Source organism: Erythrolamprus reginae, chromosome 1 (assembly GCF_031021105.1).
Source record: "Erythrolamprus reginae isolate rEryReg1 chromosome 1, rEryReg1.hap1, whole genome shotgun sequence".
Classification (NCBI taxonomy): domain Eukaryota; kingdom Metazoa; phylum Chordata; class Lepidosauria; order Squamata; family Dipsadidae; genus Erythrolamprus; species Erythrolamprus reginae.
Genome location: NC_091950.1, coordinates 422215734 through 422242173, shown reverse-complemented (window position 1 = coordinate 422242173; position 26440 = coordinate 422215734). Strand labels below are relative to the sequence as shown.

At 43.9% G+C, this 26440-nt stretch overlaps 1 protein-coding gene across 2 annotated transcripts; it reads right to left on the bottom strand.

Moving 5' to 3' along the window:
- Positions 1-3672: 3672 nt before the first annotated feature.
- Positions 3673-26439, bottom strand: CTNS (cystinosin, lysosomal cystine transporter). Of its 2 annotated transcripts, none has more exons than XM_070735428.1 (11): positions 26223-26439; positions 22909-22992; positions 20427-20511; positions 19922-20009; positions 19367-19470; positions 18199-18330; positions 15735-15834; positions 15528-15647; positions 7530-7700; positions 5063-5180; positions 3673-4364 (listed from the first exon to the last, which is right to left on the bottom strand). In XM_070735428.1, the coding sequence occupies exons 1-11, from the start codon at positions 26257-26259 to the stop codon at positions 4234-4236; spliced, it is 1170 nt and encodes a 389-aa protein (XP_070591529.1). In that variant the 5' UTR covers positions 26260-26439; the 3' UTR covers positions 3673-4233. The 2 variants fall into 2 exon arrangements, with proteins under 2 accessions (XP_070591529.1, XP_070591530.1); XM_070735429.1 differs by having other exon boundaries at positions 26077-26380.
- Position 26440: the final 1 nt, after the last annotated feature.

Sequence of the window (26440 nt, the reverse complement as noted above, 5' to 3'; positions counted from 1 at the left end):
CGCCAAGCGACATTGTTTAGTTGACGGGACCCGGAGAAGGCCAACTCTGTGGGACCTAACCGGTCGCTGGAATTCGTGCGGCAGAAGGCGGTCCTGGAAATATTCTGGTCCGATGCCATGAAGGGCTTTATAGGTCATAACCAACACTTTGAATTGTGACCGGAAACTGATCGGCAACCAATGCAGACTGCGGAGTGTTGGTGTAACATGGGCATACCTAGGGAAGCCCATGATTGCTCTCACAGCTGCATAAATAAACTAGAAAAGCCTGCAGTCAATTTTTAAAAATAGCATATATGCCCAAGAACATGAATGAGAAATGAGGATGAGAAATTCTGTTGAAACATCGCATGTGGGTACAAATAGTCCTCGACATACAACCGTTTGTTTAGTGCAGTGTTTCCCAACCTTGTCAACTTGGAAGATATCTGGACTTCAACTCCCAGAATTCCCCAGCCAGCATTCGCTGGCTGGGGAATTCTGGGAGTTGAAGTCCAAATATCTTCAAGTTGACAAGGTTGGGAAACACTGGTTTAGTGTCTGTCTGAAGTTACCGCAGCACTGAAAAAGAAGCGACCTACAGCTGTTTTTCACATTTAATGACCGTTGTGGCATTCCCGTAGCACTTGCTGTTCTGGACATGGGCTGGAACCAGGCTGACTGTTCCAATAATAAGAGCTTTACAGGCTGGTAATTTTCAAAATAACATTTCTTTTACTCCTTCCACTCTGGATCTCGTCATTATAGCTCCGGCACGGAAAAAACGCATTCAACTCTTACAGGCTAAACTACAAAGTTATAAATCTTTCTAAGATTTCTAAGATTTAAGACCCGTAATCTTTCAAAACTACTTGGCCTTTCAGGTGTACTTTTGGCAGGTGTACTAAGTACACAGCTGCAATGAGGACTTCCAATTTACAGCACTTTCCTTTAAGTTGTTGAAAAAATACAAGAGGGGGAGGTTTGGTAGGGAAGGTTTGCCTATTTGCCGATGACTCTAAAGTGTGCAATAGGGTTGATATTCCGGGAGGGGTCTGTAATATGGTAAATGATTTAGCTTTACTAGATAAGTGGTCAAAGCAATGGAAACTGCAGTTTAATGTTTCCAAATGTAAAATAATGCACTTGGGGAAAAGGAATCCTCAATCTGAGTATTGCATTGGCAGTTCTGTGTTAGCAAAAACTTCAGAAGAGAAGGATTTAGGGGTAGTGATTTCTGACAGTCTCAAAATGGGTGAGCAGTATGGTCGGGCAGTAGGAAAAGCAAGTAGGATGCTTGGCTGCATAGCTAGGGGTATAACAAGCAGGAAGAGGGAGATTGTGATCCCCTTATATAGAGCGCTGGTGAGACCACATTTGGAATACTGGGTTCAGTTCTGGAGACCTCACCTACAAAAAGATATTGACAAAATTGAACGGTTCCAAAGACGGGCTACAAGAATGGTGGAAGGTCTTAAGCATAAAACTTATCAGGAAAGACAATGAACTCAATCTGTATAGTCTGGAGGACAGAAGGAAAAGGGGGGACACGATCGAAACATTTAAATATTAAATCTTTCCTGATCAGTTTTATGCTTAAGACCTTCCACCATTCTTGTAGCTCGTCTTCGGACCCGTTCAATTTTGTCAATATCTTTTTGTAGGTGAGATCTCCAGAACTGAACACAGTATTCCAAATGTGGTCTCACCAGCGCTCTATACAGCGGGATCACAATCTCCCTCTTCCTGCTTGTTATACCTCTAGCTATGCAGCCAAGCATCCTACTTGCTTTCCCTACCGCCTGACTTATTATTATTAAATTAATTAATTAGATTTGTATGCTGCTCCTCTCAAAAGACCAGGGTGGCTCACAGAATAGATACAGACATAATCATGCAGCGCAAATCTAATGATTTAATATGTAACTAAAAACCCTAGTGTAACCCTAGATGCCTTTAAATCTGGGGAGTTGGGCTCATTATCTTCAGGCTTCCTGCCAACTTAGAGTGAGTCAGTTAATGAGATCTGCGTGATCAAAGAAAATATCTCTGAGTTTTGGTTTGTTTTAGACCCAATTAGCACCAAAGAGACTTATTTCTTGCTTCGTTGCTGGATTTCTGAATCCAAATCTCCCTGCTCCTAAAATATTGGAATTACAAGCTTAAATCTTGTAAAATCAGTGTATGAGGTCCTATTTCTTGGGGGGCTCGTCGTTGGGACAGAACACCATCCAAATCAAAGAACCACCAGGAACACTCCCACCAATACTAACATGGCAAACCATTGTCTAAAAACAACAAACCCCCTCTCCCTTTTACCACTGATGATGTTACCTAGTTGGGTTATGAAATGTCTGCAAGAAAACAACCAAGCTCCGAGATCACTAAGGGCCCCACAAATCGCAGCACCCTCCTCCACCAACTAGCCCCCTCAGTTCAATTTAAATGGGGAAGGAGCGGATCCCCATGTCTTCATTCCCAATCAGGAAAATGGGGTTTTACTGAAACCCAACCATAGGGCTGTCACCGTTATAGAAACATAGAAGATGGACGGCAGAAAAAGACCTCATGGTCCATCTAGTCTGCCCTTATACTATTTCCTGTATTTTATCTGAGGATGGATCTGTTTATCCCAAGCATGTTTCAATTCAGTCACTGTGGATTTACCAACCACGTCTGCTGGAAGTTTGTTCCAAGCATCTACTACTCTCAGTCAAATAATATTTTCTCAAGTTGCTTCTGATCTTTCCCCCAACTAACCTCAGATTGTGCCCCCTTGTTTGTGTTCACTTTCCTATTAAAAACACTTCCCTCCGGGACCTTATTTAACCCTTTAACACATTTAAATGTTTCGATCATGTCCCCCCTTTTCCTTCTGTCCTCCAGACTGTACAGATTGAGTTCATTAAGTCTTTCCTGATACGTTTTATGCTTAAGACCTTCCGCCATTCTTGTAGCCCGTCTTTGGACCCGTTCAATTTTATCCATATCTTTTTGTAGGTGAGGTCTCCAGAACTGGACACAGTATTATTCCAAATGGGGTCTCACCAGCGCTCTATACAGCGGGATTACAATCTCCCTCTTCCTGCTTGTTATACCTCTAGCTATGCAGCCAAGCATCCTACTTGCTTTCCCTACCGCCTGACTGCACTGCTCACCCATTTTGAGACTGTCATAGACTGATCATAGACTGTCATAGACTGATGAACTCAATCTGTATAGTCTGGAGGACAGAAGGAAAAGGGGGGACATGATCGAAACATTTAAATATGTTAAAGGGTTAAATAGGGTTCAGGAGGGAAGTGTTTTTAATAGGAAAGTGAACACAAGAACAAGGGGACACAATCTGAAGTTAGTTGGGGGAAAGATCAAAGGCAACATGAGAAAATATTATTTTACTGAAACAGTAGTAGATCCTTGGAACAAACTTCCAGCAGATGTGGTTGGTAAATCCACAGTAACTGAATTTAAACATGCCTGGGATAAACATATATCCATTGTAAGATAAAATACAGGAAATAGTATAAGGGCAGACTAGATGGACCAGGAGGTCTTTTTCTGCCGTCAGTCTTCTATGTTTCTATGATCCCTTTCCAGAGCGACCTGCAATCTCCCTCAAGTGTCCCGAACCCCTTCAAACCTTGGGCAACCACAAGAGCACCTTCATCAAGCAACCACAAGGAAGCCATCAACAACCTGCTAGAAAGGCTTTAATAATATTGATCCCTGTATTCATCCGTTTCACACAAAAGTTCTTACAAGAGATTTCTCAGCGTGTTGTTCCTTGACGGCACCGTAAAACTTTTCGTGGTAGTCCAACACCATCCGTTTCTCCCCGTGCGCAAGAAAAAGGGAACACCCAGGGTCCCGGAGTTGCGCGAACCGTCCTCCAAGTTTAACCGATTTTAAAACTTCCAATGACAACTGTTCTTTCCTTGGCTTGTAACCAACAAACCAACCTCCCTCCTAAACCAGGTTCTTCTGGCCAAGATGCCACCCATAAGAATTTGGGTGGCAATAGGGCGGCTTCTTTGGAAGCTTTTGAGGACTCCGCATCCGAGGAAATCAGGGGAGGGTGACTTTGGCAAGGCCGCACTGGTGGATTGCGAGACGCAAAGGCACAAGAGGGCAAAGTAGGTTTAGTGCAATTAAGATGGCGTGGAAACTCGAGTTGTAGCAATTTTGCCAGTCCTGGGGTTTTTTTTGGAATAAGGCTTCTCAGTTGCAACAGACACATTCGGACAGGCTACTCATCTACGCAAACTCCTCATAGTTCTGCTGACGATACAAGCAGTAATGTTGGATCATAAAGACAATGTCGAAGACGATGGAGAAGAGTCCAAGGCCAAATTTGGTAGGGTCTCCAAAAATCAGCTTCCATGCATCTGAAGAATAAGAAGAAAGAGACAATGAGGGCTTACAACAACTGACGGAGACTAATAAATACTTGGAAAAGAATAGATTTTTTCCCATTTGACTGAAGTGTCTGTACAATTTTGTCAGAAAATTGCGCAGTCGGCGTCCAAATGGAATCAGAGATGGTGATATGAACTTGTAGTTTTATACAAATACATGTATTTTACATCTACGTATACACCAAACTAGATAGTCAGGCAAACAGGTGCATCCTGACTCCTGAGGTAAATCAATACAGCAATACACAGCAGGAGCATCCCAAGGTAAGTCCACACACCAGGAGCATCCTGAGGTAAATCCACACAGTAGGAGCATCCTGAGGTAAATCCACACAGTAGGAGCATCTTGAGGTAAATCCACACAGCAAGAGCATCCCGAAGTAAATCCACACACCAGGAGTATCCTGAAGTAAATCCACACACCAGGAGTATCCTGAGGTAAATCCACACACCAGGAGTATCATGATCTTCTGACAAAGTCAATAGGGAAACTATATTCATTTAATAACTGCATTACTAACAGTGGTTCATTTAAGAAAGGTCAAATAAATGGAACAAACAAAGTTAACTGTCTCTTAACAGAATGTTGGGCTCAACGATGGACATAAATCGAGAACTAGCTGTATGTCACCTTCTCCCACTTGTCAGACCCAACAGGCCGCTCTTACCATTGTTGTAGGATTGCAGGAACATCTGCATGAGACTGAAGGCACCTCCGGTGAAGTCCAGCAGGACGTTGCCGATGCTCCAGCCCCTGGTGCTCTTCCGGCTAAAGTTTAGGTAGGCCTAAGAGGAGACCAGGATGTCGAATAAGTAGGAAAAGAACAGCTCATCCACAACCAAGATCTCAAACAAGTCAGCATCTTGTCCTCTGCAATGTCACACAATTCATCAGAAAGAAAAGAGCTACATCCTCCACTTACGAACACAACTGAGCCCAAAATATCCATTGTTAAGCGAGACAGTTGCTGAGTGAGTGTTGCCTCATTTTACTACCTTACTTACCACAACAGTTAAGTGAATAACTACAATTAAATTAGTAGCAATAACAATAGCCCTCCCTCCCCTTTCTCCTTTCCTTTCCTTCCTTCGCAATAGCACTTAGACTTATATACCACTTCACAGTGCTTTATAGCGGTTTACAGTCCGCCTCTTGCCTTCAACAATCTGGGTCCTCATTTTACCCATCTTGGGAGGATGGAAGGCTAAGTCCATCTTGAGTCGATCAGGATCAAACTTTTTAGTTGTGGGCAAAATCAGTCTGCAATATTGCATTCTGTCCTTCCTTCCTTCCTGCCTCCCTCCCTCCCCATACTCCCCCTTTCCTATATTCTTCCCTCCCTTCTTCCATCAATCCATTCTGTCTCCGTCTTTCATCTTCCTTCCATCCTTCCTTCCTTCCTTCTTTCCCTCTCTCCCTTCTTCCTTCCTCCCTTCCTTCCCCTCTCCCTTCCTTCCTCCCTCCCTCCTTCCCTTTCCTTCCCATATTCCCCCTTTCCTATATTCTTCCCTCCCTTCTTCCATCAATCCATTCTCTGTCTCCGTCTTTCATCTTCCTTCCATCCTTCCTTCCTTCCCCCCTCCCTCCTTCCATCCTTCCTTCCTTCTTTCCCTGTCTCTTCTTCCTTCTTTCCTTCCTTCCTGCCTTCCCCCCTCCCTCCTTCCATCCTTCCTTCTTTCCCTCTCTCCCTTCTTCCTTCCTTCCTTCCTCCCTCCCTCCCTTTCCTTCCTTCCCTTCCCTTCCAGCACTTAGACTTATAGACCGCTTCACAGTGCTTTACAGCCCTCTCTAAGCAGTTGACAGTCAGCATATCGCTCCCAGCATTCTGGGTCCTCATTTTACCCACCTCGGAAGGATAGAAGGCTGAGCCAACCTCGAACCGCTCAAGATTGAACTTCCTGATTGTGGGCAGAATTTAACCTGCAATACTGCATTCCAACCACTGCACCACCATGGCCAGTGATATGGTTGTTAAGTAAATCTGGCTTGTCTGTTGGCGTTGCTTGCCAAAAAGTCGCAAGAGTTATCACATGACCTTGAGATACTGCGACCGTCATAAATATGAACTAGTGGCCAAGTGTCCAAATTTTGATCATGTGACCAATGGGGATGTTGCCACAGTCATGTGAAAAAAACCACTTTTTCTGGGCTATTGTAACTCTGAAGGGTCACTAAATAGATTGTTGTAAGTCAAGGACTACCAGCATCTCCATGGTCACATAATAAAAAATTCAGACAGTGAGAAACTGACCTGTATTTATGATAGTTGCAGTGTCCCAGGATCATTTGACCTTCTGACAAGCAAAGCCCTTCATGGCATCGGACCAGAATATCTCCGAGACCGCCTTCTGCTGCACGAATCCCAGCGACCGATTAGGTCCCACAGTGGGCCTTCTCTGGGTCCCATCAACTAAACAATGCCAGTTGGCGGGACCCAGGGGAAGAGCCTTCTCTGTGGCGGCCCCGACTCTCTGGAACTAGCTCCCCTCAGAGATTAGAACTGCCCCTACCCTCCTTGCCTTTCGTAAACTCCTCAAAACCCACCTTTGTCATCAGGCATGGGGGAACTGAGATATTTCCCCAGGGTCTATATAATTTATGTATGGTATGTTTGTACGTATGTCTGCTTAATAATGGGGTTTTTAAAATATTTTAAATTGTAAATTATTAGATTTGTTATGAACTGTTTTATTGTGTTGTGAGCCGCTCCGAGTCTACGGAGAGGGGCGGCATACAAATCTAATTAATTAATTAATTAAAATAAATAAAATAAATAAAATAAAATAAATAAAAAAAATAAAATAAAAAATAAATAAATAAAATAAAATAAATAAATAAATAAATAAATAAATAAATAAAATAAATAAAATAAATAAATAAAAAAATAAAAAAAATAAAAAAAAATAAAATAAGTCAGTGGGGAAGCCGGATTTCACTTAACAGTTGTGTTTCTAACTCAACAACCACAGTGATTCGCTTAACAACAATGGCAAGAAATGGTTGTCCAGGCGGGCAAAACTCATTTTGCAAATGTCTCACTTAACAACAGAAATTTCGGGCTTCCATTTTTGTGGCCGAGATCAAACACTCCCGTCGTTGGGGGGGAAAAAAACCACGATCCGCCGTCTGCTCACCTGGGGGAAGTATTTGATGAGCGTGATTCCCAGCTTGATGTAGGAGAAATAAAACAAGAATTGCAACCAGGTGATTTGTTGAGCGAGCGTCACGGCCAAAGTGGTGAAGACAAACAGCCAGGCCGCCACCAGGAACGCAATGGCCACGCGAGAAACCTTCTGAGCCCCTCTCTGCGGGGGAAGTAAAGAAAGAGAGAGAGAGAGAGACCGAGTCAACATTGTCCGGCAGGAATTTAACTCAGAAATTCCGATTCCAGTGGGCATAAATGCAAGGAATCCATGGGTCAAATCGAAGGTGGCGAAAGGAATTTTGACGCTGGGCAGCTTGTGGGCAGAGGAATATTCCCAGTCTGCCAAACAGTCCTGCTGAATTTGAGTAAAATATCACACAATCTCCAAAATTTATTTATTTACTTTTGTCTTTCCTTTCTCTCACTTATCATATATATTTTCTTTCTTTCATATATCCTCTCCTCTAAGTTCACTTTACCCTTATATATATTACTACATGTCTATTTTTCTTCCTATGTATTTGTGTATTGGACAAATGAATAAATAAATAAAAATAAATGAATAAAATTTGACTTTTATGCCTCCCAACCCCGAAGGACTCAGGGTGGCTTATAACAATAAAAGAATTAAAAAACTGCAGTTTAATGTTTCCAAATGTAAAATAATGCACTTGGGGAAAAGGAATCATCAATCTGAGTATTGTATTGGCAGTTCTGTGTTAGCAAAAACTTCAGAAGAGAAGGATTTAGGGCTAGTGATTTCTGACAGTCTCAAAATGGGTGAGCAGTGTGGTTGGGTGGTAGGAAAGGCAAGTAGGATGCTTGGCTGCAAAGCTAGAGGTATAACAAGCAGGAAGAGGGAGATTGTGATCCTGCTATATACAGCGCTGGTGAGACCCCATTTGGAATACTGTGTTCAGTTCTGGAGACCTCACCTACAAAAAGATATTGACAAAATTGAACGGGTCCAAAGACAGGCCACAAGAATGGTGGAAGGTCTTAAGCATAAAACGTATCAGGAAAGACTTCATGAACTCAATCTGTATAGTCTGGAGGACAGAAGGAAAAGGGGGGACAGGATCGAAACATTTAAATATGTCAAAGGGTTAAATAAGGTTCAGGAGGGAAGTGTTTTTAATAGGAAAGTGAACACAAGAACAAGGGGACACAATCTGAAGTTAGTTGGGGGAAAGATCAGAAGCAAAGTGAGAAAATATTATTTTACTGAAAGAGTAGTAGATCCTTGGAACAAACTTCCAGCAGACGTGATTGGTAAATCCACAGTAGCTGAATTTAAACATGCCTGGGATAAACATATTTTATTTATTTTATTTATTTATTTATTATTTAGATTTGTATGGCGCCCCTCTCCGCGAACTCGTATGATAAAATACAGAAAATATAAGGGCAGACTAGATGGATCATGAGGTCTTTTTCTGCCGTCAGTCTTCTATGTTTCTGAAACAATAGAAGAAGTCAAAAACACTATCTAATCTCTAAAACTCTAATAAAACCAATATAAAATAGACTCAACAACATGCATACAAACCAATCCTACACATTCATATGTGTGGACAGGGACGTTGTTAATATCGGAACCCCGAGGCCTGCCAGCCTAGCCAGGGCTTCATGGCCTTACAAAAGGCCAACAGGGTGGGGGTGGCGCGGATGTCGGTAGGGGGGGTTGGTTCCATAGAGCTGGGGCGCCCACAGAGAAGGCTCTGCCCCGTGGTCCCACCAACCTGCATTGCTTGGTCGATGGGACCTGGAGGAGGCCGATTCTGTGCGATCTAATAGGCCTCTGGGAGGTACGTGGCAGGAGACGGTCCCTTAAATCAGTGTTTCCCAACCTTGGCAACTTGAAGATATTTGGACTTCAACTCCCAGAATTCCCCAGCCAGCAAATGCTGGCTGGGGAATTCTGGGAGTTGAAGTCCAGATATATTCAAGTTGCCAAGGTTGGGAAACACTGCCGTAAATAGTCTGGCCCAAAGTGATTTATGACCATTTTTTCAGTTTGTTTATTGATTTATTGATTGATTTGATTTGTATGCTGCCCTTCTCCGAGGACTTGGGGTGGCTCACACCATATAATACAGTACAACAGCAAATCTAATTAAATTTAAAATTGCAATCTAAAAATCCAATATTTAAAAATAATCATACCAGTTCAATCATACAACAAATATCTCATTTCGTTAGCCAGGGGGCTGAGACCTAATTGCGCCAGGCCTGGCGACAAAGGTGGGTCATAAGACTCTTACGAAAGGCAGGGAGGGTGGGGGCAGTGCAAATCACCAGGGAAAGCTGATTCCAGAGGGCCAGGGCCCTCACAGAGAAGGCTCTTCCCCTATGCCCCGCCATGAGGGGGTTGATGGGACCTGGAGAAGGCCGACTCTGAGGGACCTAATCTGGCCCGATGCTATATAGGGCTTTATAGGTGATAACCATAGAAACATAGAAGTCTGACGGCAGAAAAAGACCTCCTGGTCCATCTAGTCTGCCCTTATACTATTTTCTGTATTTTATCTTAGGATGGATATATGTTTATCCCAGGCATGTTTAAATTCAGTGACTGTGGATTTATCTACTGCGTCTGCTGGAAGTTTGTTCCAAGGATCTACTACTCTTTCAGTAAAATAATATTTTCTCATGTTGCTATTGATCTTTCCCCCAACTAACTTCAGATTCTGTCCCCTTGTTCTTGTGTTCACTTTCCTATTAAAAACACTTTCCTCCTGGACCTTATTTAACCCTTTAACATATTTAAATGTTTCGATCATGTCCCCCCTTTTCCTTCCGTCCTCCAGACTCTACAGATGGAGTTCATGAAGTCTTTCCTGATACGTTTTATGCTTAAGATCTTCCACCATTCTTGTAGCCCGTCTTTGGACCCGTTCAATTCTATTTTCTGTATTTTATCTTAGGATGGATCTATGTTTATCCCAGGCATGTTTAAATTCAGTTACTGTGGATTTATCTACCACGTCTGCTGGAAGTTTGTTCCAAGGATCTACTTACTCTTTCAGTAAAATAATAAAAAGCTACATTCACAATATAAGATGCACCTGAATTTTAAGTCTCTTCTAGGGAGGAAAAAGCTGCATCTTAAACTCCTAAAAATACGGTAAATTCTTCCATTCCCCACCATCCAGTCGTGGATGAGAAGCGAAAGAAAACCCAGAAAGTCTCTCGAAACCCACTCAGATTTGTAAAGAGGGATTGCAACTATTTGGATGATCCCAACGACAGCGTCAATTATCAGGGCACTGGATACAATGCCTCGGGGCTTTAAAAAAGAATTTTAATTGCTTAAATTTGGAGTAATTCATGGCAGCCCCTGTTGCAAACACCAGTGTTGCTAAGTGGAACCTTCCCAATTCTAAAACTCCATGTAGGTCTTGAATCACAGAGGAGAAAACCAGACGGGCGTGGCTGTGACTCACGATTAGTAAAACTGAATACATAAAATGACTAGGCTGTTAAATTTTTATGCCGGGCTTGAAGAACGAGAGGTGTGTTCACCTGCCATTACAACCACATTTGGTTAAAAAACAACTTGTGAAGTTAAGTGTTTTACGGATTGTTGCAACTTACAACCATAATGGGATTCTTCTTCTTTATTTCTTCTGGAGTGGTTATAAAACTAGGCTGCCCAGCCTCATTGTAAAAGGTGCCAGCAAGCTAATAGCCAGGAATCTAGCCAGGAAAAAAAGGCTTAGAATGTGCCGGTGCCTGGAGGCTGTTGGGGCCTGGATGGGTATCAACAAACTCAAACTCAACCCAGACAAGACGGAGTGGCTGTGGGTCTTGCCTCCCAAGGACAATTCCATCTGTCCATCCATCATCCGGGGGGGGGGGGAATCATTGACCCTCTCAGAGAGGGTCCGCAACTTGGGCGTTCTCCTCGATCCACAGCTCACATTAGAGAACCATCTTTCAGCTGTGGCGAGGGGGGCGTTTGCCCAGGTTCGCCTGGTGCACCAGTTGCGACCCTATCTGGACCGGGAGTCACTGCTCACAGTCATTCATGCCCTCATCACCTCGAGGTTCGACTACTGTAATGCTCTCTACATGGGGCTACCTTTGAAAAGTGTTCGGAAACTTCAGATCGTGCAGAATGCAGCTGCGAGAGCAATCATGGGCTTTCCCAAATATGCCCATGTTACACCAACACTCTGCGGCCTGCACTGGCTGCCGATCAGTTTCCGGTCACAATTCAAAGTGTTGGTTATGACCTATAAAGCCCTTCATGGCACCGGACCAGATTATCTCCGGGACCGCCTTCTGCTTCATGAATCCCAGCGACCAGTTTGGTCCCACAGAGTGGGTCTTCTCCGGGTCCCGTCAACTAAACAATGTTGCTTGGCGGGATACAGGGGAACAGCCTTCTCTGTGGCGGCCCCGGCCTTCTGGAACCAACTCCCCCCAGAGATTAGAATTGCCCCCACCCTCCTTGCCTTTCGTAAGCTACTTAAAACCCACCTCTGCCACCAGGCATGGGGGAATTGAGATACTATTTCCCCCTAGGCCTTTACAATTTTATGCATGGTATGTCTGTATGTATGTTTGGTTTTTTATTATAATGGGTTTTAATTGTTTTTAGTATTGGATTATTGTTATACGCTGTCTTATTACTGCTGTTAGCCGCCCCGAGTCTCCGGAGAGGGGCGGCATACAAATCCAATAAATAAATAAAATAATAAATAAGTGGAGCTACTTTACAGTGTGGTTTTCCTTGGTGCTCTCTGACCTTGGCTGCGTTCTTGCAAGACATTTCATTACCAAATTAGGTGACGTCATCAATTCTATTTGGAAATGGGCTTTGGGGAGTGGAGGAGAAGGGGGGAAAGAGGAGAAGAAAGAGGAAGAGAACTGTGGGGTCCTTGGCACTCTCTGAGCTTGATTGTTTGCTTACAGATGTGTCATTACCCAACTAGGTAACATTATCAGTGCTAGAAGGAAGGGGTGGGGTTGCTCTTTTGTTTTATTTAGAAATGATTTGCTCTGTCCATATGGTGGGAGTGTTCTTGGTGGCTCCATAATTAACCCATTGTAGTTAGACAAAGATAGATAACATAGAAACATAGAAGACTGACGGCAGAAAAAGACCTCATGGTCCATCTAGTCTGCCCTTATACTATTTTCTGTATTTTATCTTAGGATGGATATATGTTTATCCCAGGCATGTTTACATTCAGTTACTGTTGATTTACCAACCACGTCTGCTGGAAGTTTGTTCCAAGGATCTACTACTCTTTCAGTAAAATAATATTTTCTCATGTTGCTTTTGATCTTTCCCCCAACTAAGTTCAGATTGTGCCCCCTTGTTCTTGTGTTTACTTTCCTATTAAAAACACTTCCCTCCTGGACCTTATTTAACCCTTTAACATATTGAAATGTTTCGATCATGTCCCCCCTTTTCCTTCTGTCCTCCAGACTATACAGATTGAGTTCATTAAGTCTTTCCTGATACGTTTTATGCTTAAGACCTTCCACCATTCTTGTAGCCCGTCTTTGGACCAGTTCATAACATAACTAGATAGCTATACTGATGGATGTTAAAGATAGGTAGGTAGGTAGGTAGGTAGGTAGATAGATGGATGATCGGTGGATGATAGAGATAGATAGACAGACAGAAGATTGACAATGGATAGATTGATGGATTGGATCCATTGACAATGGATAGATGGATGGATGGATGGACAGATGGATAGATAGATGATAGACTTCAAGAGTTGTTAACCTAATCCTACGTAGCTTTTGCTCCGAGTCTTCGGAGAGGGGCGGCATACAAATCTACTAAATAATAATAATAATAATAATAATAATTATTATTATTATTATTATTATTATTTTCACATTACTAACCAGAGCATACAAAACTTTTGCCAGACCAATCCTTGAATACAGCTCATCTGTCTGGAACCCGCACTACATATCGAACATAAACACTCTAGAACATGTCCAGAGATACTTTACTAGAAGAGCCCTCCACTCCTCCACTCGTAACAGAATACCCTATGCCACCAGACTTACAATCCTAGGCTTAGAAAGCTTAGAACTACGTCGCCTTAAACACGACCTAAGCACGGCGCATAAAATCATCTGCTACAACCTCCTTCCTGTCAACAACTACTTCAGCTTCAACCACAACCACACAACGAGCACACAATAGATACAAAATTAAGGTAAACTCGACTGCAGGAAATATGACTTTAGTAACCGAGTAGTTGATGCATGGAACTCGCTACCAGACAGTGTAACCCCCAAAACTTTACCCTTAGACTGTCCACTGTTGACCTCTCCCGATTCCTAAGAGGTCAGTAAGGGGCGTGCATAAGTGCACCAGAGTGCCTTCCGTCCCCTGTCCTAATGTTTCTCTCTTACTAGTATCATGTGTTGTGATTCCGTCTGAGGCTCCTCAGGGAACGGCTGAACCTCTGCCGGCTCCATGCTCAGAGGGGGAGGATGAGGAACAGGAGGAGGAGGCCCAGGCAGACGGGGAGGAGGAATATCAGGCCGAGGGAGAGGGAGAACAGCCTGAGTCCCCCGGGGTGGAGCTCTCCCCAGCAAGCAGCCTGGAGTCCTTAGATGAAAATGCACAAGCCATCATCGATCTCAGGCAGAGAAGAGCAGCACAACGAAGGGGACAATTAGCCAGGTATTTCCAGCCCTAAATAGGCAACAGCTGGGTTTGGGTGTGGTTCTCCCCAGAAAGGCTGAAAAGGCAGACCCACCCTTCCTGTATTGTGGAGTATTATCTTTGGGAGTCCTGGGACCTGGCTGTGATCTTTGGCGTCTCTAAGTCTGGCTTGTGGCCTTGAAGGCTGAAACCTTGGGGGGAAAGGCGTGGGTCTTATTCTCTACAGTGGTGTGGGTGCCAGCAAGAAGTCTGCTGTATTGTCTGGCCGTCAGGACTCTGCTGTGAAGCCTCATAGCCTGCCTGTTGGGAAGAACAGGTATTTCTCTGTGTTTATTTTTCAAACTATAAAGTGCCTTTGCTTTTACCACCGTGTCTGGCTGTTTTTTCCAGTTGGTGTTGAAGTCTGGGGGCACCCAGACAGAACAATCATGTATATAAATATTATATCTTTCTATACCACTAATACGTACCTGACAAAAGAAACAAACAAATAAAGGATGGATGGTAGAGAGCAATAGCATGTAGACTTATATACTGCTTTACAGCCCTCTCTAAGCAGCCTCTTATCTCTAACACTCGGGGTCCTCATTTGGAAGGACAGAAGGCTGAGTCAACCTTGATCCTGGTGAGATTTAAACTGCCAAATTTCAGGCAGCTGGCAGTCAGCAGAAGAAGCCTGCAGTATTGCATTGTAACCACTGCGCCACCGCAGATGATGATGGATGGATGGATAGATGATATACAGTAGTACCTCTACTTACGAACTTAATTCGTTCCAGGTTCTTAAGTAGAAAAGTTTGTAAGAAGAAGCAATTTTTCCCATAGGAATCAATGTAAAATAATGTGTGTGATTGGGGAAACCACAGGGAGGGTGGAGGCCCTGTTTCCTCCCAGGAGATTCCTAGAGAGGCCCCACGGAGGCTTCTCCCACTTTTTTCCAGTCCTGTTTCCTCCCAGGAGATTCCTAGAGAGGCCCCACGGAGGCTTCTCCCCAACTTTTCCGGCCCTGTTTCCTCCCAGGAGATTCCTAGAGAGGCCCCACGGAGGCTTCTCCCTGCCTTTTCCAGTTACAGTTTCAAAGGCTCAGGTTTGTAAGTGGAAAATGGTTGTTGAGAAGAGGCAAAAAAAATCTTGAACACCTGGTTCTTATCTAGAAAAGTTTGTAAGTAGAGGCCTTCTTAGGTAGAGGTACCACTGTATAAATATAAATTGACAGATAGACATACGTATAGACAGGCAAACATCCAGACAAATAGACAGGGTCCTTGAGGCTCTCTGAACTTGGTTGTTTTTCGGCAGACATTTCATGAGCCAACTAGGTAACACCATCAGTGCACCTACCTCATAGATTAAGCACTGGAAGATGATGAACAGAGTGAGGGCCACTGCATGGAGGCTGAAAAAGACATCGTTGCTGTCTACGGGATTCACGCCGTTGGGATACCGGTGCAGGAACTGCTCCTGCAGAGGAAGGCAAAGCTCTTACACCAGAAGTGGCGGCCTGAGATGGCAGACGACACCCAGCCAGAGGAGAAGGGACCTGGGTACCTTTATGGGGCTAATCCAGAAGAGTCCGATGTTGAAGACACTGTAGGCAATGAAGCCGGTCAGGTTCAGAGCAATGAAATCGAAACTGAGTCCCACAACGCTGGCGAAAGGAACAGATACATGTTGAGAAGAAAGAGTTGTGGGAGGAATTGAGCTAGACTTTGGGAACTTTCGTGTGTGCACTAAACTCAGAATTTTGTGGTCATGATTGTCTTTTAGATGGAAAAATCCAGCTTCTAGGACACTGTTTTCCAAACTTGGCAAATTTAAAATAAAGTGAGATTCAATTCCCAGAATTCCCCAGCCAGTGGTGCCTTAAGAGGGGATGGACTTCCACTCCCAGAACTTCCCAGCCAGCAACGGTTTAAGGGGGTTGGATTCCGAGTCTTCTTTATTACAAATCTAATAAATAATAATTACACTGACAACACAATCACTCTCCAAAAAGACCTGGACTTTGTCTCAGACTGGTCTAACACCTGGCAACTTCAAATATCAACCAACAAATGCTCTACCCTCCACATCGGCAAAAAGAATCCAAACCGCACATACGAACTGAATAAACAATCTCTCACTGCGAACCCACACTCAGTAAAAGACCTTGGAATACTAATATCGAATGACCTAAGAGCTAAAGCCCACTGCAACAATATCGCCAAAAAAGCTTCTAGAGTTGTTAACCTGATCCTACGTAGCTTCTGCTCTGGCAATCTCGCACTACTCACAAGAGCCTACAAAACGTTTGCCAGACCCATCCTAGACTACTGCTCATATGTCTGGAACTCATACCACATCACAGACATCAACACCCTTGAAAATGTCCAAAGATATTTCGCCAGAAGAGCCCTTCACTCCTCCACTCGAAACAGAATACCCTACGAAAATAGACTCACTATCCTGGGCCTAGAAAGCCTAGAACTACGGCGCCTAAAACACGATTTAAGTATTGCCCACAAGATCATATGCTGCAACGTCCTACCGGTCAATGACTACTTCAGCTTCAACTGCAACAACACAAGATCACGCAACAGATTCAAACTTAATACGAACCGCTCCAGACTTGACTGTAAAAAATATGATTTCAACAATCGAGTTATCGAAGCGTGGAACTCATTGCCGGACTCAATTGTGTCAACCCCTAACCCCCAACATTTCTCCCTTAGACTATGCACGATTGACCTCTCCAGGTTCCTAAGAGGTCAGTAAGGGGCGTACATAAGTGCACTGGTGTGCCTTTCGCCCCCTGTCCAATTGTCTTTCCTTTCTCTCACTTATCATATATATTTTCTTCCTTTCATATATCCTCTCCTCTAAGTTCACTTTTACCCTTATATATATTACTACATGTCTATTTTTCTTCCTATGTATTTGTATATTGGACAAATGAATAAATAAAATAAATAAATAAATAAATAATAATAATAATTCCCAGAATTCCCCAGCCAGCCTGCTTTTAAGACATGACCACAATTTGTTTTTCATCAGAGAATGGCAAATGCCACCAACCGGGTATACAGGGTTGGTTTAAGGACCACATGTTCGCTTAACAGCTACCCGATGTGTTTAGTGACCATTCTGACGACTCATTTTACCAACATCAGAAAAATGGTGACAAATTAGAATCTTATTATCTGATGTCTCAATTTAGACCACAATGACTTATGACCCAAATTCCAGGTTCCATTATGATAATAAATTGGGGACAATCTTTTTTTTTAGGTGTAACAGAGTAGCAACATGGTTCAAAGGAGGGGAAACTGAATTTTTATTCGGCTTCAGGACAACTTCTTAGAAATATTAAAATATGTGTACAATGTGTTTAAGTGTACAGTGGTAACTCCACCTAAAAACGCCTCTACTTATGAACTTTTTTGATAGGAACCGGATGTTCAAGATTTTATTGCCTCTTCTCAAGAACCATTTTTCACTTACAAACCCGAGCCCTCGAAACTGTAAGTGGAAAAGGCAGAGAGAAGCCTCCGTGGGGCCTCTCTAGGAATCTCCTGGGAGGAATCAGGGCCGGAAAAGGCAGGGAGAAGCCTCTGTGGGGTCTCTCTAGGAATCTCCTGGGAGGAAACAGGGCCTTCACCCTCCCTGTGGTTTCCCCAATCGCACACATTCTTTGCTTTTACATTGATTCCTATGGGAAAAATTGCTTCTTCTTACAAACTTTTCTACTTAAGAACCTGGTCACGGAACGAATTAAGTTCGTAAGTAGAGGGGCCACTGTATATAAGTGTATAAAATATAACTAAGCTCAAAGGATAAAGATGCAATGATGTAACAATGTAGAACTACTGATTGTACTTATTGTATTACTGTTTTTAAAGAAAAAGTGGAAAGTTAATAAATTCTGTTTACAAAAAGAGAGAAAAATTAAAAGATGTGGAACTCAATGCCACCTCACAGATTAAACACTGGCAACTTCCGGAGGATGGTAGCTGAGGATGGCCGTGTGTTTTACCTTTTGCGTCTCCAATTCTCAAACACCTGAGGGTAGAAGGAAACCGACCAGGCTAGGAAATAGATCCAACCGATCACTTGATCCACAATTTTTACGGCGTTGCTGTGGATCACAAGGAACCGGATTCTGGGCCTGCAAAAGAACAATGTTTTGTGTGGAATGTAATGATTCTTGGCTGATGACTTGCTTGATGCCACCCTCCTGGTTCTTCCTCTTCTCCCCTTACAATTTCACCACTGGTGGCTACTGTTCTGTGCAGGGTCCTCGAAGCGAACCCCAACTCAGCAACATAGAAACCTAGAAGATTGATGGCAGAAAAAGACCTCACGGTCCATCACGGTCATCTTTCGGCTGTGGCGAGGAGGGTGTTTGCCCAGGTTCGCCTGGTGCACCAGTTGCGGCCCTATTTGGACAGGGAGTTATTGCTCACAGTCACTCATGCCCTCATCACCTTGAGGCTCGACTACTGTAACGCTCTCTACATGGGGCTACCTTTGAAGACTGTTCGGAAACTCCAGATCGTGCAGAATGCAGCTGCAAGAGCAATCATGGGCTTCCTCAGGTATGCCCATCTTACTCTAACACTCTGCAGTCTGCATTGGTTGCCGATCAGTTTCCGGTCACAATTCAAAGTGTTGGTCATTACCTATAAAGCCCTTCATGGCACCAGACCAGAATATCTGCGAGACCTCCTTCTGCCGCACGAATCCCAGCACCCGGTCAGGTCCCAGAGAGTTGGTCTTCTCCAGGTCCCGTCGACTAAACAATGTCGTCTGGCGGGACCCAGAGGAAGAGCCTTCTCTGTGGCAGCTCCCTCCAGAGATTAGAACTGCCCCCACCCTCCTTGCCTTTTGTAAATTCCTTAAAACCCACCTCTGTGGTCACGCGTGGGGGAACTGAGACATCTCCCCCCCGCCTATGTAGTTTTTGTGCATGATATGACTGTGTGTATGTATTTTATATATTGGGGTTTTCTTTTTAGACTTTTTAGTGTAAAAACTGTTAGATTTTAAATTATTAGATTTGTTACCATGTATTGTTTTTATCACTGTTGTGAGCCACCCCGAGTCTACGGAGAGGGGCGGCATACAAATCTAATAAATAATAATAATAATATATCTTGAGGAATAAAATTACTGGCTGAACATGGTTGAGGACGGGCGCTTACCCTGTGTCATGTGATCCGTTCACCTGTAGATATACCGTCACCTGCCCAACCTCTTTAGCTTTCACAAGGAAATGGGCCTCCTTTTGGCCTGCTGCAATTATGACCTGTCAGGGAGGGAGAGATAAAATATGTGAACTGTCAACGAGACTCAAGGGATGGGTGTGTGGCCAGGTGGGTGTCAAGCCAGCCATTCTTTTAGGATGATTCAGATGGATATTTACTCCACCTTGTCTTACAGCTTTGAGTTTTTCAACCCTGGGATCTTTAAGAATGGGGGGGGGGGGGGGGATTTCAACTTTTTGAATTCTCTGGCCAGACGTGCTCCAAACTGGGAGATTATGGGAGTTCAAATCCACCCATCTTAAAGCATTCAGGCTGGGGAATTCCGGGAGTGGAAGTCCACCCATTCTGAAGTTGCTATGATTGAAAAAATATCTCAGGTTTTCCCCACTTCAAGCGAGACATTCTACCTATACCTAAATTACAAAATGTAACCGACTGAAAGGACTGGTTGGATCCAATTCAAGGAGGCTAAACTCTACATCTAACACTTACCTGGTTGGGAAATTCAACAATGGTGATGTTCTCCTTGGACGTATAGGTCATGTTGAACCTGATCACCAAAGTCCCATTGGGTGGAGCACTGCAGGGACATCAGAAAAGGAAAACCACATTGGTGGGCTGTGGACGTGCAGCTGGGGGGATTCGCGCCCTCAGCCTTCCCCGGTGCCATCTATTATTATTATTATTATTTATTATATTTGTGTCAATCTAGATTTGTTTCAATCTAGATTTGTGTCAATCTAGATTTGTATTTGGCCTGCTGATGGGCCCAGCCCTGCTATTATCAGCCAGGACAACATGAAAATTAGGATTGAATGCACACGTAACATCATCCTGCATGTCACACCCAGACGGAAAGTCCCAACAAAACAAAAGAAAATGGAATATTTTTTATCACCGGGAGTGACTGCATCCCGAATGACTTGCCTGATTAGCACTTTCTGGGCGCCCCCCCGCCCCCCAGGTGAGAAGGTGTAAAATATCAGAGGTGGCTTACCTGAAGGTAAGTGTGATTTTTTGCACGCTGTGGTATTCCAGGGAAACTTCTTCAGGGGCAGAGAAAACAGGAGGTTCATCTTCAACTGGGATAAAAAAAATTAAGGAAGTTTGAAGTCCTTTTTCGTCCCACTTTCCCGGATTTGGATAAGAATACAGTAGTACCTCTAGATACGAGTTTAATTCGTTCCAGACCCGAGCTCGTAAGTCGATCAACTCGCATCTCGAACGAATGCCTTTAGACTTTGTTTTTCGCGCCGAGATAACAGGAAGCAAGGAGACTCTTGCGCCACCTAGTGGAAGCTCAGCTTGTATCCTGAATTTGAGCTCGGGTGTCGAACAGAAATTTCGCTCGCGTTGTGGCTTGTAACTTGGAATACTCGCATGTGGAGCAGCTCATATCTAGAGGTACTACTGTATTTTGATTTGGCAGAAGTGGATTGAGAAACATAGAAGATTGACCATATTGACACAACCCAGTCCATTTCATAAACTCCTTAAAACCCACCCCTGCCATCAGGCATGGGGGAATTGAAACATCTCCCCCTTGCCCATGTAGTGTTTGTGTATGATTCGATTGTGTGTTGTTTTTTGGGGTTTCTTTTTTTGGACTTTTAATCTAAAACTGTAACCTAGATTTTTAAATATTAGATTTGTTACTATGTATTGTTCTTCACCATTGTTGTGAGCCGCCCCGAGTCTGCGGAGAGGGGCGGCATATAAATCCAATAAATCTAATTAAAAATCTAATCTAAGACCCTGGCATTTGAGTTCCCCCGAGATCTAAGCTCAAGGTCTGGAACGGATTGCCCATTGGCGGTAACACCTCCAATTTCCCATGTCAGCCTTCTTTGAGTAGAAGCCCAGGGGTGTCCAACCTTCACAGCGTTAAGACTTCAACTCCCAGAATCCCTCATGGCTGGTTGAGTCCACAAGAATTAAAGTTGCCAAGGTTGGAGATTCCTGATCTAGACCAGGGGTTTTCAACGGTGGTAGCTTTCAGATGTGTGGATTTCAACATCAAATCAAGATGGATGGAGGGATGGATGGAAGGAATGAAGGAAAGAAGAAAAAGGAAGGAAGGAAGGAGAAAAAGGAAGGATGGAAAAAGAAGGAAACGAAGAAGAAGAAGGAAAGGAGAAGAAGGAAGGAAGGAATAAGGAAGGAAACAAAGGAGAAGGAAAGTAAGAACCAGGAATGAAGAAAAAGGAAGAAGGAAGGAAGAAGGATTGATGGAGAATAAGGAAAGAAAAGAGAAGGAAGGAAGGATTGAAAAGAAGGAAACAAATGAGAAGGAGAAGAAGGAGGAAGAGAGGGAAGATAAGTTGGAAGGGAGGGAGGGAAGAAATGGAAAAAAGGAAGATGAAAAGGAAGGAAGGAGAGAGGGGAGACAAGAAAGAAGAAAGGGAGGGAAGGAGGAAATGGAAGGAAGGTAGATGAGAAAGGGAAAAGGAAGGAAGGAAGGAAGAAGAGAGGGAAGATAAGAAGGAAGAGAGGGAGGGAAGAAATGGAAGAAAGGAAGATAAGAAAATGAAAAGGAGGGAAAGAAGGAAGGAAGGAGAGAGGGAAGATAAGAAGAAAGGGAGGGAGGAAATTATTATTGTTATTGTTGTTGTTATAATTAAAATACAACTAAAAATCCTAATGTAATAAGCAATCATACAGTCCAATCACACCATACATTACATTTATTGGTCAGAGGGGCAAGATCTAATTGCCCCAAGCCTGGCGACATAGGTGGGTCTTGAGGCTCTTGTGGAAGGCGAGGAGGGTGGGGGCAGTACGAATCTCTGAGGGAGCTGATTCCAGGGGGTCGGCACCCCCACAGAAAAGGCTCCGCCAAATGACATTGTTTGGTTGATGGGACCTGGAGAAGGCCGACTCTGTGGCACCTATTATTATTATTATTATTATTATTTTATTATTATTATTTATTAGATTTGTATGCCGCCCCTCTCCGTAGATCTAACCGGCCGCAAGGATTTATGTGGCAGAAGGCGGTCCCGTAAGAAATGGAAGGAAGGAAGATGAGAATGTGAAAAAAATGGAGAAAGGAAGGATGGATGGAAGGGGGAAGGGAGGAAGGAAAGAGAGGGAGGGAGGGAAGGGAGGGAGGAAGGAAGGAAGGAAGGTGTCAACCTTGAAGATAGCCTGGTTGAAGCCATCTTGAAGCCTCAGTGCTGCCACAATGGAGCTGAGGGATAGGCAGTGTGGATTAGAGATAGCTGGGGTTTTGGGAAGGAGGGAGGTGATGAGAAAGAAGGAAAAACGAGGGAAGGGAGGGAGGGAGGAGTCAACCCTCAAGCTGGCCTGGCTGAAGGAATTCTGGGGGTTGAAGTCCAGTCAGCTGAAAGTGGTTGAGTCTGAAAAACTCTTAAAGCACCTCTTTAAAAAAACAGGAAGCAGACGTTAAACAGGTCGAAACAGGAAAGCAAAAATCTCTGAAGCCCTTCATTTTGCAAGCCAAAAAAAAAATCACTTACCGCAGGTTGCGAATGAGGCAAAGGATAAAAACAGCAGCGAGAAAAGGCCCAGTCTATTCGCCATCACGCCGAAACAGCTGACAGCTGCAAAAGAGAACCCAAATGAGGAAATTCTCAGTTTTTCTAAGGAAAGCCGCAACAGCAGAAATCAAGTCTCAAAATGCCCAAGTCCCACAAAAAGTACAGTTATTATCCCCAAAGCAAACTGTGACTCTTAGTGGACAGTCACATGATAAACCTATCTGCTTCTCTGGTTTTGCAACGGAAAAAAATGGCCCTCCTGATGCCTCCCGAATCAGTGGTGAAATTTTTCAACTGTCCAAAGACAAATCTTTTTGATAAAAACATAGAAATGGCAGAAAAAGACCTCATGGTCCATCTAGCTCTGCCCTTATACTATTTCCTGTATTTTATCTTACAATGGATATATGTTTATCCCTATATGTTCAAAAAAATATAAGAGGGTCTTATTTTCAGGGAAACTGTCTATCATCTATCTATCTATCTACCTACCTACCGATCCATCTACCTACCTATTCTGGCATCGGACCAGAACATCTCCGGGACCGCCTTCTGCCGCACAAATCCCAGTGACCGACTAGGTCCCAAAGAGTTGGCCTTCTCCGGGTCCCGTCAACTAAACAATGTCGTTTGGCGGGTCCCAGGGGAAGAGCCTTCTCTGTGGCGGCCCCGACCCTCTGGAACCAGCTCCCCTCTGAGATTAGAACTGCCCCCACCCTCCTTGCCTTTCGCAAACTCCTTAAAACCCACCTCTGCCATCAGGCATGGGGGAACTGAAATATCTTCCCCAGGCCTATACTGTTTATGTATGGTATGTTGTGTGCATGTTTTTTTTTTAAAACTATGGGTTTTTAGCTTTCTAATTATTGAATTTGTATTATATATTGTTTTCTGTTACTGTTGTGAGCCGCCTCGAGTCTGCGGAGAGGGGCGGCATACAAATTTAATAAATAAATAAAATATTTACCTACCTACCTATCCATCTATCTACCTACATATTTATCTACCTATCTACTTAGGCTACTTAGCTGTTCTGTAATGTGTGTCTGGGGTGTAACAATTTTTGTTTGGCTGCGAGTTTGTGGTCTGGTCATGTGTTTATGGTGTTTGTCGGTTTGCTTGGTGCGCAAGTCAGAGGGGGCTGCAACAGTTGGGAGCACTGCTGTAGTTTGGCTTCTGGGTGGTGGTTGTATTTTGTCTGGAGGGTGGGTGTGGGTTTGGGTCTAGTGGAGGTGATTGGTGGTATTGTCCCGTGTTGTTCTGAGTCTGGTTTCAGTTTGTATGGCTGGGATACGTTTGTTAATGAGGGCTGGTTTCCAGATGTCTGGTAGGCGGGAGGTATCATCCCGCTTGTTCATATTGTGGGGATGAGATAGAAAAACTAAGTAGCCTGCAAGCTCCAACTATTTATTTATTTATTTGTTTGTTCAGGATATCACCCCCAATCCACAAACATCAACTAATCAGCATACATCAATTAAATCAATGACCCCAGGTGTTACCCCACTGACTCAGCAGGAAGTTTCAACACAGCTTGCAGCTGCTGAGCCATCAAACCACACCCACCCACCAGTATTTATAGAGGGAAGGCAGCTCAGGTCTTGCTGTGTTCGCCCTAGAACAAGGACAGAAGCACCAGTCTGAAGATGACGAGTGGGACCTTGTTGAAACGTCACCAGAAATCTCTAAATCCTACACGGGAAGAAACCTGAATAGCCAAGACCTTCATATATATAATTTATTACATTTGTATGCCACCCCTCTCCGAGGACTATATATATGAAGGTCTTGGCATATTCGGGTTTCTTCCCGTGTAGGATTCAGAGATTTCTGGCGACGTTTCAACCAGGTCCTACTTGTCATCTTCAGGCTGGTGCTTCTGTTCTTGTTCTAGGGCGAACAGGGAGGGTGGGGAAAATATTTACTGACCCCTCGCATCCTGGACACAAACTGTTTCAACTCCTACATTCAAAACTTCGCTACAGAGCACTGCACACCAAGACAACTAGACACAAGAACAGTTTTTCTCCCAACGCCATCACTCTGCTAAACAAATAATTCCCTCAACATTGTTAAACTATTTACTAAGTCTGCACTACTATTACTACTAATTTTTTTCTCATCATTCCTATCACCCATCTCCTCCCACTTATGACTGTAACTCCATTTATTTATTTATTTATTTGATTGGTTGATTGATTGGTTGGTTGATTTCTAGGCCGCGTTTCTCTTGAGACTCAGGCCAGTTTTCAGCATAATAATACAAAACAATAAGAGAAATCGAAGTTCATTAAAAACAGCTGAAAACACTTTAAAACATTAAACATTATTATCAGTACATTACATCGCTACATTATTATCAGTACTTGTTGCTTGTATCCTTAAATTTTTTATTAATATTGCTTCCTGATTGCTTATTTGTACTCTGTGACCATCATTAAGTGTTGTGTCTCATGATTCTTGACAAATATGCTGGCTCTGTTAAAAAGTGCTATTGCTAACATGTTGTAAGCTGCCCTGAGTCTAAGGAGAAGGGCGGCATTAAAAAATCAAATAAATAAAATAAATATGTTTTTTCTTTTATGTACACTGGGAACATATGCACCAAAGACAAATACCTTCCATGTCCAATCACGCTTGGCCAATAAATAGACTATTCTATTCTAAAATGCTTTCCAATCCAGTAATAATATTTACTATTGTTATATTATTATTGTTATTCTCCTCCTCTTCCCCAGGTTGGTGTCCAGAATACAAATCCCACTGACCACACCACAGACGATGGGAACTGTAGTCCAAAAACATATGGGTTGCATTTGGGCTCCATTTCCCACCCCAAACACCCCCAGAAATCTCAATATCCGAGAAGCCATGAACTCTGCTCATGCTCAGAGGCTCTATGACTCAAGACATAGAGAACTTTGGGGGTTGGGGAAGGGCTACCTAAACAGAAGGGGCATAAAATGTCTACGATTAATGAGGGGGAGGGTTCACCCCTATCCTTCTGGGGTACTGGACTACACCCCTACCCTTCTGGGGTACAGTACTGGACTACAAAGCCCATCGTACAGGAGGGCGCCCAGTTGGAGAAGGGGGGATTTATTCTTCCCCAAACCACAAAACCCATCATGCAACGCGGTGGCTAACCGTCGAAGCTCATGTTGAGGCTTCGCGGGGCACGCTGGGAGTGGTAGTACTTCCACTCCGGCCGGTCGCTCCGTCACGCTCAAATTAAGCCCCGTCACCGTGGCTTCGTCTCCGTCCCCGCCGCCTCTCGAGGGACCGTCACTTACGCGGAGAAGCAGCGCCGCTGCTCCATCCCGCGAACATCACGTCCCGCCCGGTCTCCAACGCTCCCTTCTTGCCGTTGCTCACGAGATCCGCGCTATATAAGGACGGGCCGGGAATCCCCTTTCCTTGTCGCTTGCCGTAGCGGCCATCTTGGGTGGGTAAAAGAAGGGCTGTTTCCGTGGTAACGAGTGCCGCCTGCGCATGCGTAAAGACTCCGGGG